The sequence below is a fragment of the Cuculus canorus genome, chromosome 2 (genome assembly GCF_017976375.1).
Source record: "Cuculus canorus isolate bCucCan1 chromosome 2, bCucCan1.pri, whole genome shotgun sequence".
NCBI classification, from domain to species: domain Eukaryota; kingdom Metazoa; phylum Chordata; class Aves; order Cuculiformes; family Cuculidae; genus Cuculus; species Cuculus canorus.
Window position 1 is genome coordinate 130651888 of NC_071402.1, and position 15211 is coordinate 130667098.

General features: G+C 37.0%; 1 protein-coding gene across 13 annotated transcripts in view; it reads left to right on the forward strand.

Moving 5' to 3' along the window:
- Positions 1–15211, forward strand: part of DGKB (diacylglycerol kinase beta) — a 475249-nt gene that overhangs the window by 178027 nt on the left and 282011 nt on the right. For 7 of the 13 annotated variants that reach the window (XM_054059507.1, XM_054059504.1, XM_054059502.1 and 4 more), the window contains 3 exons: positions 7711–7787; positions 12903–12950; positions 13459–13479. The exons of 2 other annotated variants lie outside the window; for them this stretch is intronic. In XM_054059507.1, the coding sequence (XP_053915482.1) occupies positions 7711–7787; positions 12903–12950; positions 13459–13479 (146 nt within the window). The remainder of the gene's footprint in view (positions 1–7710; positions 7788–12902; positions 12951–13458; positions 13480–15211) is intronic. 4 more of the 13 variants (XM_054059509.1, XM_054059513.1, XM_054059510.1 and 1 more) reach the window with 2 other exon arrangements.

Below are 15211 nucleotides of genomic sequence, written 5' to 3' on the forward strand. Positions count from 1 at the left end.
GTGCTTCAAGAAGTGTAAAAAATGTTTCAAGAGTTGTCTGTGCTGTGTGGAAGAATGGAAGAATCAGATGTAGCTCTGAAATTGTCTTGCAATGGAACGGAGGCTTTAGACAGCTTGCTCATAAAGTGATGGGGGGAAAGTGGAAGACAAAGAACAACAAAGCAACCAACCAAAACCTTAACTGCACAGGGCAACTTCTACTACCTATGGAGTTTCCCCCCAGTCTCTTTAAAATAAAGGCAGGCAATCAAAAGAAGTCATAGTACCTTGATAAAATAAGTTGCAAATTTTGAATCACCGTCGTGGTGAACAGGTGAAATGTTTTAGCTTGAACTGCTTCAAGTTTCCCTTTGCACAGTTGCTGTCTTTCATATGATGTGTGATAATTTAAGTGGTAATGTAAATTCAAACTCAAAAATTTTTAACATTTGCTTATGCCTTGGAATTGCGTAACGCCTTTGATAATTTAATATTTGTGTTATGTAAGGAAATACGAGAAACTTTTGGTAAGTGTATGTTGAAGGAATAGACAAGGAAGCTAAAGGATGCTGATTGATGAAATATCAGGCATAAGAATAACATGTTAGGTATAAATAAATAATTAAATTTCAGGTTAAATAGGCAGTGAGTTCAAAATATACATATTAATAATTATGAAGAGTAATTATGAGGAAAATAGAAACAAACATGTTTTTTACAATGTAGATTTAAAACCAGTAGCAGTATTCTCAAATTTATAAAGACATTTCCCTGTTTTCACTTAAAATTGAAAATAATACATACAAAATTTCAACCCAAACTGAATTGATTCTTTGCTATTACAAAGGTAGTGCTCAGAGTTAGCGTTTGGAATGAAATACTTTGTCAATTGCATTAATTCCTTAATTTAATAGAGAATGGTTTCTTCGTCATTCTAACTGGAAAGGTTATGAGCTGACAGCCTGTATCAGATATTGTGACCAGCTATGAATGAGCAGGAAATGAGAAGAGGGAAAGAAGGAGCCGCAAGGTGCTTGCCAAAGGTTTGTATTAATTTCTAGGCTCAAGCGGAGTGTTGGAATCTGAGAGCTGGGAAAGTCTTCTGAGGTGTCTCCTCCTTCCTAGTCTGCAAGCAAACTGTTTCTCAAGCATGGCATATTAACTACATGCACAAATACCGCATTTTGAAGCTACTATAATGGCTTATAGCATCAAGTCCCTGTGAGGCTTGACCATCCCTGCCCGGCCTCCCTCAGGGCTCCCAGACCCTGCCGATGGCCCTGGACCCCATCCCAGCCCCCCAGGACCAGCCAGCCATGCTTTGGCAAAGCTGCAGCAGGACAAGCCTCCAGCTGCCCAGAGTCAGTCCCACCCATGGATCTACGGAGTCGGGCTTGCCTCATCCCCAGGGAGCTGCCCATTGCTGGGGTCGGGGGCTGCCCCTGGGCTGCCCTGCTCCTGGCTGGGGCAGTCTGAGTCCCTGGATGCACCAGGGAGCCTTGGCCATTGCAGAGCTCTGACACCCTCAGCCTTCCTCTCAGAGATGTGCCTTGAGGGTCTTTCAAACTGTTTCAGCCTTGATTTTCTGAATGTCAAAAGAAGCTAAATTTGCTGTAGTCATTTTAAAATGTGAAAGATTAGTTCTTTTTATTCTCAGATTTTTTTTTTTTAAAGTACATATAGGTATTACTTGCAGTTGCTCTTAAGTTCTGGAATACCTTTTTGTCCATTACTTATTTCCTCCTTTCAAAGCTTATCCTACTAGCAGACTACATTTAAGCCTCCCCCTAGTCCTCCCCAAATCCCTGTTGTTTGCTGTATACTTTTGTTTGAACATCTGCTCTAGAAAAGTGGGATTTTGTGAATATTTTTTATTAATGTGGACTAAAGATGTGCTGGCACATGCACTCAGTATTGCTTTTTTCACAAAGAAGTCCCTGATGATCTCTGTATGTATCATTTAGTACACAGCAGTAGGCAAAAGGGGTCAGTCTTCCTCCTTGTGATGCCTGTCCCGGGCAGGGAGGATGGGTGGAAGAGGGCAGCTCCTGCGTTGGGTATCAGGAGGAAGAAGTCTGCTGCAGCAAGAGCTGCTGTTCCCACCTCCCTCATTTCTCTCTGTTTCCACCACCTCCATTTCCCATTGCAAAAGTCACTTGCCATCATATGTATTTAGGCAGCATCATCCAATTCTGTCTGCATTTCTAAGAAGCTTTTTGCTAACTATTTATCACAGAATTCAGTGGGAATGCAATTTGCTGGGTGATGTAGTCACTCCAATTCTTCAGTTTAAGGAGTGTTCACCAAACTTTTGCTAGTAACTAACGAAGAGGATCTCCTTTAGACCTCTAGACAGTAATTGCCTTCCCAGCTTGGCCACTCCTTTCAAGGCTACATTAGTTTTTAAATTCAAATTACAAGAAAATCACAATTGAGTATTTATTCCACTTAGTTTTAGTTGTTTATTTCTTTTGTGAAATTTGCATCAAAAGACTACTTGTAAGTCACAAACTGAAACAGAAGTGTGACCTATAGTAAAAGAGCTTTGCCAGCGAACCTGCAGCCGTACATATGAGAAGCATAGGATGTGTAAGCTACTGCCTTCTGCTGGTTCAGTGCCAACCGTCAGGTTCCTCTTACCAGCATAGACATGCTGCAAGACTGAGTTGTGCTAGGTAAACCATATTTTTACTGGAGTAACCATATTTTGTTGGAAGGTGAAGAGTTTTTACCTTTTGGTGCTGCATACAGGTTTGTTAGCAGGATTGGCCTTTTTTTTTACATAGTGATATTTCTAGACCAGTAAAGCTAGAGCATAGCTTTAGCTTGAACAAAAGCATTCTCCGTTTCTGTCAATATTCAAAAGGCAAAAAAAGCTGTGTGTATAGATTTATATATACGCACATATTTTTGTGTGGTTGCATCCACAAAAGCAAGAAAAGTCCATAGATTAATATAAAAACTCTGATGTCAGCTGAGTGATGCTTTTTTCCTGTGCTTCTCATTGTCTTATCTGTCAAGCAGAGCTTTTGAGTTTGAGCTAGGCTTTGTTCGAATGCAGAAAATGCATTGAAGGTTGCACCTTTTTTTCCTCAATCAGTATAAGATGTATCGAAAATCTCTCTGGAGCTTCTATATATAACTTCTGAACTTCACCATGTTAAGACTTTGTATGCCTCTGATATTTCTCATATTGTACGAAGTTTATAGAAGGGTAATTGAGGTAGACAGTGATTATTAGTCTACTTTTTATTATAGGCATTACAACTGATTTCAGTCCAATGAGTATGCAGGTTATGAATTTCTTTTGAGACTGAAAAACATACCTAGATTTCTAAAGGAATAACTCTCAATCCAGTCATTGTTTTCTAGTGCTTATTTCCCTTTAAACTGTGAACCAGTTTTGTGTATATAGCATGTGATTTATAATGGGTTTTATATAAGTTGTCTTATAACTCTGTCTGATATTTATTTCTTTTTTTTTTTAAGAAAAGAATCCTTTGCAAGGATTTTTCTGGGAGGATGAGGAAAAAATATGGACCAAATTTGTGGTCTGGACAAGCTTTCCTTCTGTTTTGTGTTTTCTGATTATGGGAGAAACTGTACACCAAACTCCAGTGTCAACTCAGTGCTCAATCTTCCTCATCTAAAGCAGAGTCATTTAAAAAAATGAATTATTATTTTTAATGTGGGCTAAATCTTAAATGGCTTTGAAATGTAAATTATGTTCAGTCGCAAGAAGTATCTTTGTTAGGACTGAAAGACAGTTAAGGAAAAAATCAGACACTTTGACATTCCTAAAGTTACATATATAGGTTTCTTATTTCTAGTGTCATTATTTTAATTGTTTTGCCTTTATTCTGAAACTGTATAATATTAGACCAAGTCTCATCTACATATCTGTTGTTTTGGAGTCTTTATTTCAAAATAGAACTTCAGCAGCACTGTGTGGAATCCAGCTGCTTTTCCCCTGTGTATTAGCAGTAGCTCTTCAGTTAACAGTGGTCCACACTGTGCTTTGCCTGTTTGTTCTGCCCCAGATTCAGTGGAGCATGAGGTAGGAAACTGTATCACCTCATCCAAGGAAAGCTCTGATTCCTGAGCCACAGTTTCGCATTTTCTCCTTACGTCCCATGGGCTAAATGGATGCTGCTGCGTTCTATCCAAATTGCAGCGGAAGATGGGTTGCATGATAAGATTTTAAATCCATTCAAGCAGTGAAGAGAATTAAAGGTCTTCAGTGTTTTGAATGAATGCCCAAAGCACCAAGCGAGTAGATAGTAAAAGTAACAAAAGTGTGAGATCAAAAAATGAGAGGTATGTTTCATTAAAAACTCCTTTATATTTAAATTTACCTGAAATTCATACTGTGCCAGCTGTAGCTTTGTGGATAAGATGGGATTTAAGCACTGCCATGACAGGCTATGTGCTGTACCTACATATTTTTAGAAACTGTCTCTACACGTTTAGCAACTGTCTCTCTTGAGGAGGGCTTGGAATACAGAGACTTAGGCAAAAAAGGAATTGCATTTGATTTAAAAAACAGATGAGAGTAATCCAGTGAAATTGAAGACCATGGTTGTATTTTAACGTGAATGGTGCTTATGAATTTACTGGGACTGCTCACAAAGTGGTAAGTTGCTAAGTTATGCAGTACATCTGTACTTGCAGGTAACAGTGAGAATGCAGGTTTGATGCTTGTGTTTACACCACTATTTTCTGGTGAGTATGTAGCTGATTTGGATCAGACTAAATAAGCTGTAGTAGAATACATAGATAGCACTGTTATTTACTCATTAGAAACCTCAGGAAAAAAAGGTTAGGAAAACTTCCTAGTTACTTCTGTGTGCATTTTTAGGAATTTTTTGTCTACTTTTGATGGAAAGCATACACTTGATTTTTTTTTTTTTTTAAGGTAGCATTGAGAACATTTTGTTGGAGTTTCTTGGTTTTAATGGCATAGAGCTTTCCAAGACAATACCTCTTGTATGAATGTGATCCCCAAATAAGAGTGAAACTTGAAAATTATCCTATTCATAGTATCCCTTTAGGCCAACTTATTAAAGATGGAACATGTTCCTAGTACTAATTTACCTACTAGGTGCTGTGGAAAGAAGATTCATTTTTCTGAGGAATGTCAGCACTTTTGAAGAGTATGCATGCAGAAGACTGTCAGTTGGCATTTGACTTAAAATATTGATACATCATTTCAGGCATTTTAAAAGATCTTTGTTTGTATTAGTTTGGATACCTTCACATGAACTGAAAAACAGATTGAATGACTGTAAATGAAAAGACTGTGAAAAAATAGTTCTGCCTGAACTGTGAAGTGTACATCATGGTGCTTGTAATATATACAATTCCTGTCCAGAATTTGGAAAACCCTTGAGGAATTCTGCTGAGCAAACCAAAGCAAAATTGTAGGATAAAATAAAATTTGTAGCAAAATCAGTAGGCCTTTTTTTTTCTTGAAAGTTATTTCAACATGATTTTAAGCTTGTGCATTAAAAAGGTAAATAGTTGTATTCTTACTAGAATAGTAAATATTTTCTACCTTAATGATGCTTGACAAGACGAACAAAATTAAAAGCAAATATTTAATTTATTTTTAATAAGTAATGTAACACAGGTTTTTGGTTTTAATTGCAGTTGTGTGGTCATAATACTAATTTAAAGATGAATACACTTTATCTCGCAAAACATGAAATTAAGGAAGTATAGTTATTGCTGGGAGAAAACCTCAAGACACTTTTAAAACCACTAGAAAGTCGGCCACTTCTATTTTATTGATTTATTTATTATTGCATTTGGATAATAAAAGGTGTGTGAGGAGACCTTGCTGGCTTTTTATTTGATGGGTTTTTAACTGCTTTCCTCCAAAGTTCAGAAAAATCCCTTTTTGGGATGAAGTTCAGTGACCTCTGTCATACATCTGCTCATCTCACACTGCCGCTTTCGTGATTATTGACTTTGTCATAAGATGCGATGATTTCTGTATATAACCATGTATATGACTACTGAAAAACATATTGAAAAAATGGAGATCAGGTAAAAAAGAAATCTTTGTCAGTCATGCATTTGTATATTTGTCCTAATCAGTAAATATCTATCCCATCAGCTTATAATTACAGTTCTTAATAAAATGTATTTCTTAGCATAGTGATTTATTCCTTTTTATACAGGTTTTGTCTCTTTTCACATGAAGTTGTAATTTACTGTATTTCAAATGACACAGAAATAAAACTATAGATGACTTTATCAAGTAAGTATTTGCTGTGAATGCCCATGAGACCAGCTAAACTTCTTTAGTTAGTTTTGACAGTAACGTTGAAATACATGTGATTATTGAAATAAACTGCTTTACTGAGGCCACACATAGTCTCGGGTGTTTTCGTTTAAGAAAATTTCATAAAATGACAAACATTGGGAAAAGCCATTCTACCTTTGTGTGTGCAGGTGGGGGAGGGCAACAACCTCCTCCAGCACCTCTTACTGAATTTTACTGGTATGTCCTGTTTATAGCTGCTATGAACTATAACAAAGCTATTTTTCAAATCCTTTGCAGTGACAATTTCCAGTTCTAGGTCACATGATTTAGTAAGTGTACTTTTTTTAGAGTCAGATATAAGGTCCTGAATTTCCTTAACTTTTAAGAACTATTACAGTACTATGTTTTGTTAATATAATTTAAAAAATCAATGAGACTAGGTCGTAATTTCTGTCATTTAAGGTGTCTAACTAATGGCTTATGTGATAGACCTGTTCTTGGTCCACCTTCTGCTCCTCTTCTTTCCTTCTAGGTTTTGTTGTAGAAGTAAACATATAGCTATTAAGTTTACCTGTTTTCTTCTGTAATCCACTTGCTACTCATTACTAGTTCATGGTTTACTTCAGTGTTGTGGCCATTATCCACATTTGACCATTGTACACTCCCATACTGCATTTTAAAGAAAAAAACAGATTTTTTTTTCTTGTATTGCTGAGATATTTAAAATTACGGTTGTGTGCACGATGTATTCCACGTGAATCAGACTTTAAGGGATTTACATAGTGGCTACTTATTGAAGTAACTGCTTTGTTATTCTGCAAGTAGACAATTAAAAACAAATTGGAAAAGTTAGATATACGAGCTTCTCAGCTGCAGGAATCTTCCACAATTCTCTTAGACCAAAATATTCCTAAAGTTACCATAGCTGAAAGTGGTTAAATTATCTTAGAAGTCTGCAGAAATGAGGTTTCGATAGCAACGTTTGTTTTCTGTGATGTGACCACAGAAAAAAGCTTTTTTTTTCCTTCAAGCTTCCCCTTTATCTTGATCTCGTCAGGCTGTTCTGGCAGTTTCTCTACCCACTGGCAGCTATGCCAGAGGAGATTTAGTAGCACTGTTGGGAATGACTGTGTTCTGTAGATGACTCAAGTTTCAAGGACAAGAAAAGTGACTTGAAGTAGTCCTTGCAAACAACTCCTTCAGAAATATGCTACTTAATAGTTGTTAAGGCCTGAGTCAAAGACCATTTTGTGTTTACTTGCAGATTTTTGCAGTATTTGATGAGAAGGTACAATATGTTCTCATTTTCTTTGTGCCCACAGCTCTCATACAGCTAGAGAAAATTACTAATGTGCATTCAGAAAAGCTATTAGCAGTTTGGCTGTTGTTTCTTTAATTACAGTTCATATTATGTAAATCAGTTTTCTGTATTTTCATTTTCTCTCTCTTTGTTCTTCATCCAGATTCCACCAAGAAAATTAAGGATGTCTTAGAAGAATTCCATGGCAGTGGTGTGTTAGCAAAATATAATCCTGAAGGGGTAATTTTTCTTCTTTCTTCAGTGGTCAGAAATGGTGGGGAAAATTATTTACAAATGTTATAGCAAATTGAAATAGAAGATTATTTATAAATCAGCTGTTTGGGCTCTTTGGAACTACTTGTAAAACAAAAATATGAACATTTTGAACAATGAAATGTCTATAAACATCAGATAGAGCTGCTTAATAATTTGCATAAAATCATGATTCCTGTTCTGAAATTTCAAAAAACAGACATGCCCCCCCAAATGATGCTTTGCATTTCTTTTTAAATATTGGAAATGTTAAGCATAATTTCAAAAGACAGAGAAGACTGTTGTGCTGAATTTGTTTTTTAAATTCCGTTTGTCTTGTATTGTTTCTGGTAATGAGATCCCCATTATTACATGGGAATTATTTTGTGATGTTAGGAAACAAAGAATTCAGCTGAAAAAAAGGGTGGGTGTGTGCGTTGTCACCACAGCTTCACTATTAGACAAAATATGCTGGTTTGGCTGGTAGAAAAAGCCGGATAATTTTGTTTTGTTATCCTCACTTGCAATTCGTATATGTTTAGCACATCCTAATAGTATGATTCAAAATTTAGCCAATGGAAACATGTTTCAGTAATGTTTCTAATAGTAGTGTTTATAACTGTGTTTGCATTAGGTGGAATTCAGGATAGAAAAATGTGCTAACCATTATGAAAATTACTTGATCTTACATTTCAGGATGTAAAAGGCAAGATTTATTGTCAAGTGAGGTAGTTATAGCTCATTAAGTAGTGAGAAATTCTTTGAACTTTGCAAAGTATAGTGTTGGTCATTTTAGTTTCTGAGGAAAATATTTCATAATTCAGTAAAATAGTATGAGTTGATCTTCAAAAAGTTTTAGATCTCTTTTATTGTAGAAATAGAATCACATATTGTTAAAAGATGGGAATGCTATGATTGTCCAATATATTCTTAATTGATAGCTATTAGAAAGTATAGAAAGTAGATACTTTTTTTTATAAAAATGTAAACTGTTGATTTACAAGCTCAATGCTTGTTTTTATTTTGTACTTTTCACTTCTGCAGGTGTTTTAATGCTTAGTGTATGTGATAAAACGTTCTTAATTTATTGCTCACATTTTTTCCTGAATTTCTTCTTTTAGTCATTGTACAGTGGTTTCAGTTTTGGGATGTGTAATCTTTTATAGTACAGAGTAATTGTGTATTTTGTGTATGTTTAAATAACATGTTGCCATGTAGGTAACACATTATCAAATAATCAGTGTTTCTATATAAATATGTAAGTATTGAAAGTTGTGAGATTACTCTCTTTTAACAAAGTAATTTCTCCAGTTTGGAGATATATAGAGGATGAATCATGGCAAAAAGTGAACAGTGTGGGCACTTGAGGTGACTGCTCTGATTGAAGCCAGGTGGATTGTCAGATTTTGTGGAAAACTGGAATTAATAAATGTAGTTGGTCCTGAGCTGAGTTTGTGACTCTTTTTACGTTTCCTGGAGTTCTTCCTTTCACAGTGGTTTGTTGCAGAATCCTCCCAATGTACTGAAACATGCAGGGATTATAGAGCAGCAGAGCACCCGAGCCAATGAGCAGGATGGGAGGTAGGAATGCAAGTCAGACACCCAGTGGTGGCTTCAGTGTCTTGAGCAGTGATCAAGCTATTCACTACTACTGGGTCAAAATCCGACCCAGGCTAACCCTGATGGCTCTTGCGCTTTGCTGCTTAGCGCTTAGACTTTAGGGAATGCAACATAAGAAGAACACAGCTAGTGGGAATGCTACTTTGGATCTGGTAGGATTTATTAGCTCGGGTTTCATGCCATAAGCTGCTGAACTGGAAGCAAAGTGGCTGAAATTTCCTCTGCAGTTGAATGAATATTCCAAGTCAGACAGAACTGCCTTTGCACAAGTGTGTCTATTTTCTGCATGCATTCAACCTGCTATGTGGATAAACGCTTTGCAGAATGATTTGCAGTCATTGAATCTGGTCAGATGAGGACTCTATGAGTTGGATGTACTATTTAACTTAAGGGGTGAATCATTATCTGTAAAATTGATGACGAAAATTGATGACAAAAATTGACTGGTCCAGCTGAAATCAATCACAGTGCAGCTTTTTACTTGCACATATTGTAGGCGTCATTTGCTCTTTGTTGTTGTTTTGTAGAGGAAACCATCATGTTTGCATTCTAGCTCTTTGTTTCCTAGATCATTATCTCATAAGCACTCCAAGTATTTTTCAAGTCTTGTCAATATTCTACCAAAAAGTGGTGCCAGTTTTTTACCAATAAGCTTGAGGCATAGAACTATGGCAGATTTAGCAGCGTCATATACTTATGCCTTAAGAACTCCCTGTTTCAAGCTTCTCTCTGTTTAAACCATTCAGGAATTTATTCCACTCCATTGCAGTTTTTTATCACAAACTGACTTAATGCGACAAAAATAACAAAAGAAAAGCTATTAGTATTCAAAACTTGTTACCTGAAGTAATCTGGTTTGTTTTTCCATTATCTTATATCTTGGCAAGTGAGTGGTTTTTGAGATTAATGGAAATAACGTATCTGATTATCAGACGGTCATGCAGTATAGGGAGTTTATTTATGGAGCTTTAACTCTTCTTTCAGTGTAAGAGAGATGACTAAAACTTCTACAAATGCTACTGAACCTCTGCCCTTCCACCTTCTTCTATAAGTCAATGTCAAATATGTAATTAAGACTAGATTTTATTACTGATGTAAGACACATAGGTAGATTGATATCAGCTATGATTATAAATAGTCTTTCCATCATTTGAGATTTATTTAAATTAATTAAATTCAGCCATTTCACTTTGAAGGAACCACTGAATGGGCTAGCAAGAATTAAGAAAGCAGATGGCGCTTAAGACTGTATCTAAATGGGCAGTAAGCACACCACATTGTAGTCCTAGTGTCATTCTTTCTGAAGTATCTATTGGAGAACATCATAATTTCTTGTTTATCTGCTTACTTACTTAACATCTAGAGTCCTTAGGGTTAATCGGTGCATGAACAGTAAGGGTGGAAGGTACATGGAGAGGTCTCGGCTGAACAAGTAGTCAGGGTGTGGCTGGGGTCTGCATGAGGAGCAGGGCAGTGCTCCAAAACTCCACAGTCTGGATGTGGATAAAACAAATACATGTGCATAGAAAAATTCTAGGAAGGTTATGACAATGAGTGCCTGACACAAGGCATATTCCATGAGCTCATCTGCCCACACAGGTGAAGCCCCAAGTCTGACAGAATATTTGCAGTGAGGTTGCAATCATCTGCCTACTCCTAAGGATCTTTGCATTTGTAGAAGTAGAGCAGGTACTTCCAAGAAGCTGTCTCTAGGATGCTCTGATTTCCAGAGATTTTAGTTTTTTCTAACTTAACTTTGTGAACGTATCAAAGATGTGCCTGATAACTCTGGTTTAGTAAAAACCTGGCACAATCAGTGAAATCTATGCAGACAATACAACTGAATTTATAATTTTAAGGTAGTACCTCTTATTGGGAAGTAGCAATATCAGTTCATGATTAATGCAGAAAATTAATACAGCAGCTTTATTAAAAGGAGTAAAAATAAAGCATCATATATATTCATTACATTAGCGACAGTGCTTGCTAGTGTTTATAGAATCATAGAATTGTTTAGGAAAATACCTTTGAGATCATCAAGACCAACTGTAAACCCAACCAGTAAATCATGTTCATAAGCAACATATCTACATGTCTTTGAAATACCTCTATGGATGGTGACTCAACCGCTTCCCTGGATAGGCTGTTCCAATGCTTGATAACGCTTTCAGTGAAGATTTTTTTTCCTAATATCCAATCTAAACTTTCCCCTGCACAACTTAAGGCTGTTTCCTCTCATTCTATCACTTATTACTTGGGGGAAGAGACCAACACCCACCTCACTACAACCTTCCAAGTAGTTGTAGAGAACAATAAGGTCTCCTCTCAGCCTCCCTTTGTACAGATCAAACAACCCCAGTTCCCTCAGCTGCTCCTCATAAGGCTTGTGCTCCAGACCCTTTACCAGCTTCTTTGCCCTTTGCAAGTGCTCCAGCACCTCAATGTTTCTCTTATAGCGAGGGGCCCAAAACTGAACACAGCATTTGAGAAGCAGCCTCACGAATGCTGAGTACAAGGACATGATCATTTCCCTAGTCCTGCTGGTCACTCTATTTCTGATACAAGCTGAGAGACTATTGTCCTTCTTGGCCACCTGGGCACACAGTGAAGCTTCCCAGTCATTTGTCCCCAATCCTGCAGCATTGCATGGGGTCGTTGTGACCCAAGTGCAAGGCCTTACAGTTGGCCTTGTTGACCCCCATACAATTGGTCTCGGCTAATCAATCCAGCGTGTCCAGGTCCCTCTGCAGAGCCTTCTACCCTCGAGCTGATCAAAACTCTTATCCAGCTTGGCATCAGCTGCAAACTTACTGAGGGTGCACTCGATCTCTTCGTCCAGATCGTTGATAAAAATACTAAACAGAACTGGTCCTAGTACTGAGCCCTGGGGAACACTGCTTGTGACCAGCTACCCACTGGATTTAACTATATTCACTACAACTCTTTGGGCCTGGCGATCCAGCCACAAGCAGCTTATTTCTTCAGAACGCAGTGTCAAAGGCTTTATTAAAGCCTTTATTTAAGTCCAGCTAAAAAAACCTCTACAACCTTTCCCTCATCCACTAAGCAGGTCATCTTGTCATAGAAGGAGCCTGAGTTAGTCAAGCAAGCCCTTCCTTTCCTAAACCCATGATGACTGATCCTAATCAGCTTGTTGTCTTGTATGTGCTGCGTGACTCAAGACAGTCTGCTTCATAACCTTCCCTGGCACCAACGTCAGGCTAACAGGCCTGTAGTTCCCCAGATCCTGCTTCCAACTCTTCTTGTAGATGGGTGCCACGTTTACTTAGCTGTCAGTCAGCTGGGACCTCCTCAGTTAGCCAGGACTGCTGATAAATGATGGGAAGTGTCTCTCTCCTTAGCTTTCTTGGGTGAATCCCATCAGCCTCATAGAGTTGCTTGTGTCTAAGTGGTGTAGCAGGTCACTAACCATTTTCTCTTGATGTTGAGGTCTTCATTCTACTCCCCATCCCTGTCTTCCAGCTCAGAGCGCTGGGTACGTGGAGAACAACTGGTCTTGCAAAGACTGAGGTGAAGAAGTAATTAAGTACCTCAACCTTTTGCTCATCCTTTGTTGCTATTTCTCACCTTCTGCCTCCCTCCCTGTCCAATAAAGGATGGAGATTCCTTCCTTTTCTTATGGATGTATTTATGGAATTTATCATTGCATTAGCTTCTGATTAAGTTGTTTTGTTAACAACTATTCTTGGCAACAAGTAGGTTTTTATGTTTGTTGTTTTTTTTTTTTTAAATAAAGATGAAAGAAAAACACTGTATTTAAATTTTTCTTGGTTATCTGTCATTGCATGGTTAAAAAGAAATTGCTTGCACTCTCTAACCAAGACTAGAATGCTGACTTAGAGCCATTTTCTTGACATAAGTGCTAATGCAAGAAAATGGAATATTCTGTCTAATATCTTAAACTTGTTCATCTACATCACTAACCTTTAAACAAAATAATTCTATTTTAAAAACAGAGCCTGAGCATTATGACACTGCACTAACATATGTGTTCTTTCTTTTCTTGCATGCATTACAGAAACAAGATATACTTAATCAAGTAAGTAATCTTAATTTGATTTTTTTCCTTTTGTTATGCATAGGAGCAGTATCTTTTATTTTGTAGGCTTCCATCCAGATGTCACTTATTAATAAATACTGCATGTGGTTTTTCTGACAGATAATAGACAAATATTTATAGCTGAAAGCAAAGTGCACTCTTCTGCTGCTGGCAGGTGGATTTAATTTTTGTCATTCACAGTGCATAATTTCTGTAACATTAATTGAGAGGAGTATGAAAAATAAGAGCAAGTAATTAACTTGTTCCATACATGTCACAGAAATTTACGCTTACTAGTGAGATCTTGTAATGGTTTCTGTTATTCTGAAATGACAACATATTAAATACTATTTCTGTAACAATATAATGTAATTCATATATAGCAGGCTTAAAGTTGCAGATTTTGTAGTTTGGTTAAGGCTTATAATATGCTTTAAGCAGTTGTGACTTTACATCAATTGCCAGAGAAATAGTTAAAGTACTGATCATCCATCAAGGCTCTAATCTTAAGAAGCTTCAGTAGCTTAAAAGAAAGTATAAAAACATAATAAAAATTTAAAAAAAAAGCCAGGGAAGAAGGACTAATCAAATGGTCTAGTTTTTTTAAATGACCTAGTTACCTTTCATTTGTAGCACAGAGGTGTTAAAAAGTTCCTTGGAAGAGGCAGCTGGAACTTGAGAACAATGGGAAAGTCAAGAGAGTGAAAAGATTAGTTTTGTAGGAGCCTCTCCCTTTCTGGGGTCAAAGGCCAGTTGAGCTTTTGGAAGTGTGTTACCAAAAGCAGTACTCCCCGTTCACAAAAGGGCTCAGTTTTCTTCAGATGACCAACATTACTTTCATTACCTTTTTAGTAAGCTAACGGAGTGACTGCAGTGCGTCCTGAAAGAGAAGGTATTCAGGTTAAACCCGTGTGTGTAGGGTCAGTCTTGACACTGATCTTTTTGCTAATGACGTTGTCAAAAGAAGTATATGAATACTAATAGAATCAACTCGCTAAACCAAATTTGGGAGTTGTTGCTAAAATGGAGAAAAATCTGAATGTTATACTGGGAAAGCTTTATGACTTTATGGAGTACAGTAAATAGAATGAAATGCGCTAGTGCAGAGTGCAGTGTGCTGTATGCTGGAGCTGGTGGCATTATTAGATAAAGTGCTCTGTGTGGTAGTTGATCACAAGATCATTGGAAAGCATCATTGTGGTTTGATCACGAAGAGAAATATATTACTGAGACATTGTAATGATGTTCCTGTGGCTATGGTGGTCTGAGAACAAGGCAAGACTTGTAAGAGAAAGTAGTGTCTTAGACCCATTGACATAAGTGGAAAACTACTTAAAATTTCAAGCACACAGAAATATGGATTGAAACAAAGATTATTTTTTTTTTTGTTTGTTTTCTTTTCCCTCGGGTACATTCTTTGAGCTGACAGAAGATGCTAATTTACTGTAGAGACCTTGTCTTATTATACTATATAAAGTGGAGTATTTTTACTATAGATAGGAAGATTTAATTTTCTAGAAAAAGGTACTGCGGAAACCATATCTTTCTGCTTTTGACCAAATGATGGGACAAATTAAACTCAATTGGAACTAATTTACAGAAGCGTTAGTAGGATTTGGAGAATTATAGCGCATCTATTATGTAGGAGAAGCCTGTTGATCACACATAAGAAATTAAGAACTTAGGGTGTTGTATCTCTAGCTACAAAAGAGGAAAAAAATAACAAGTTGTG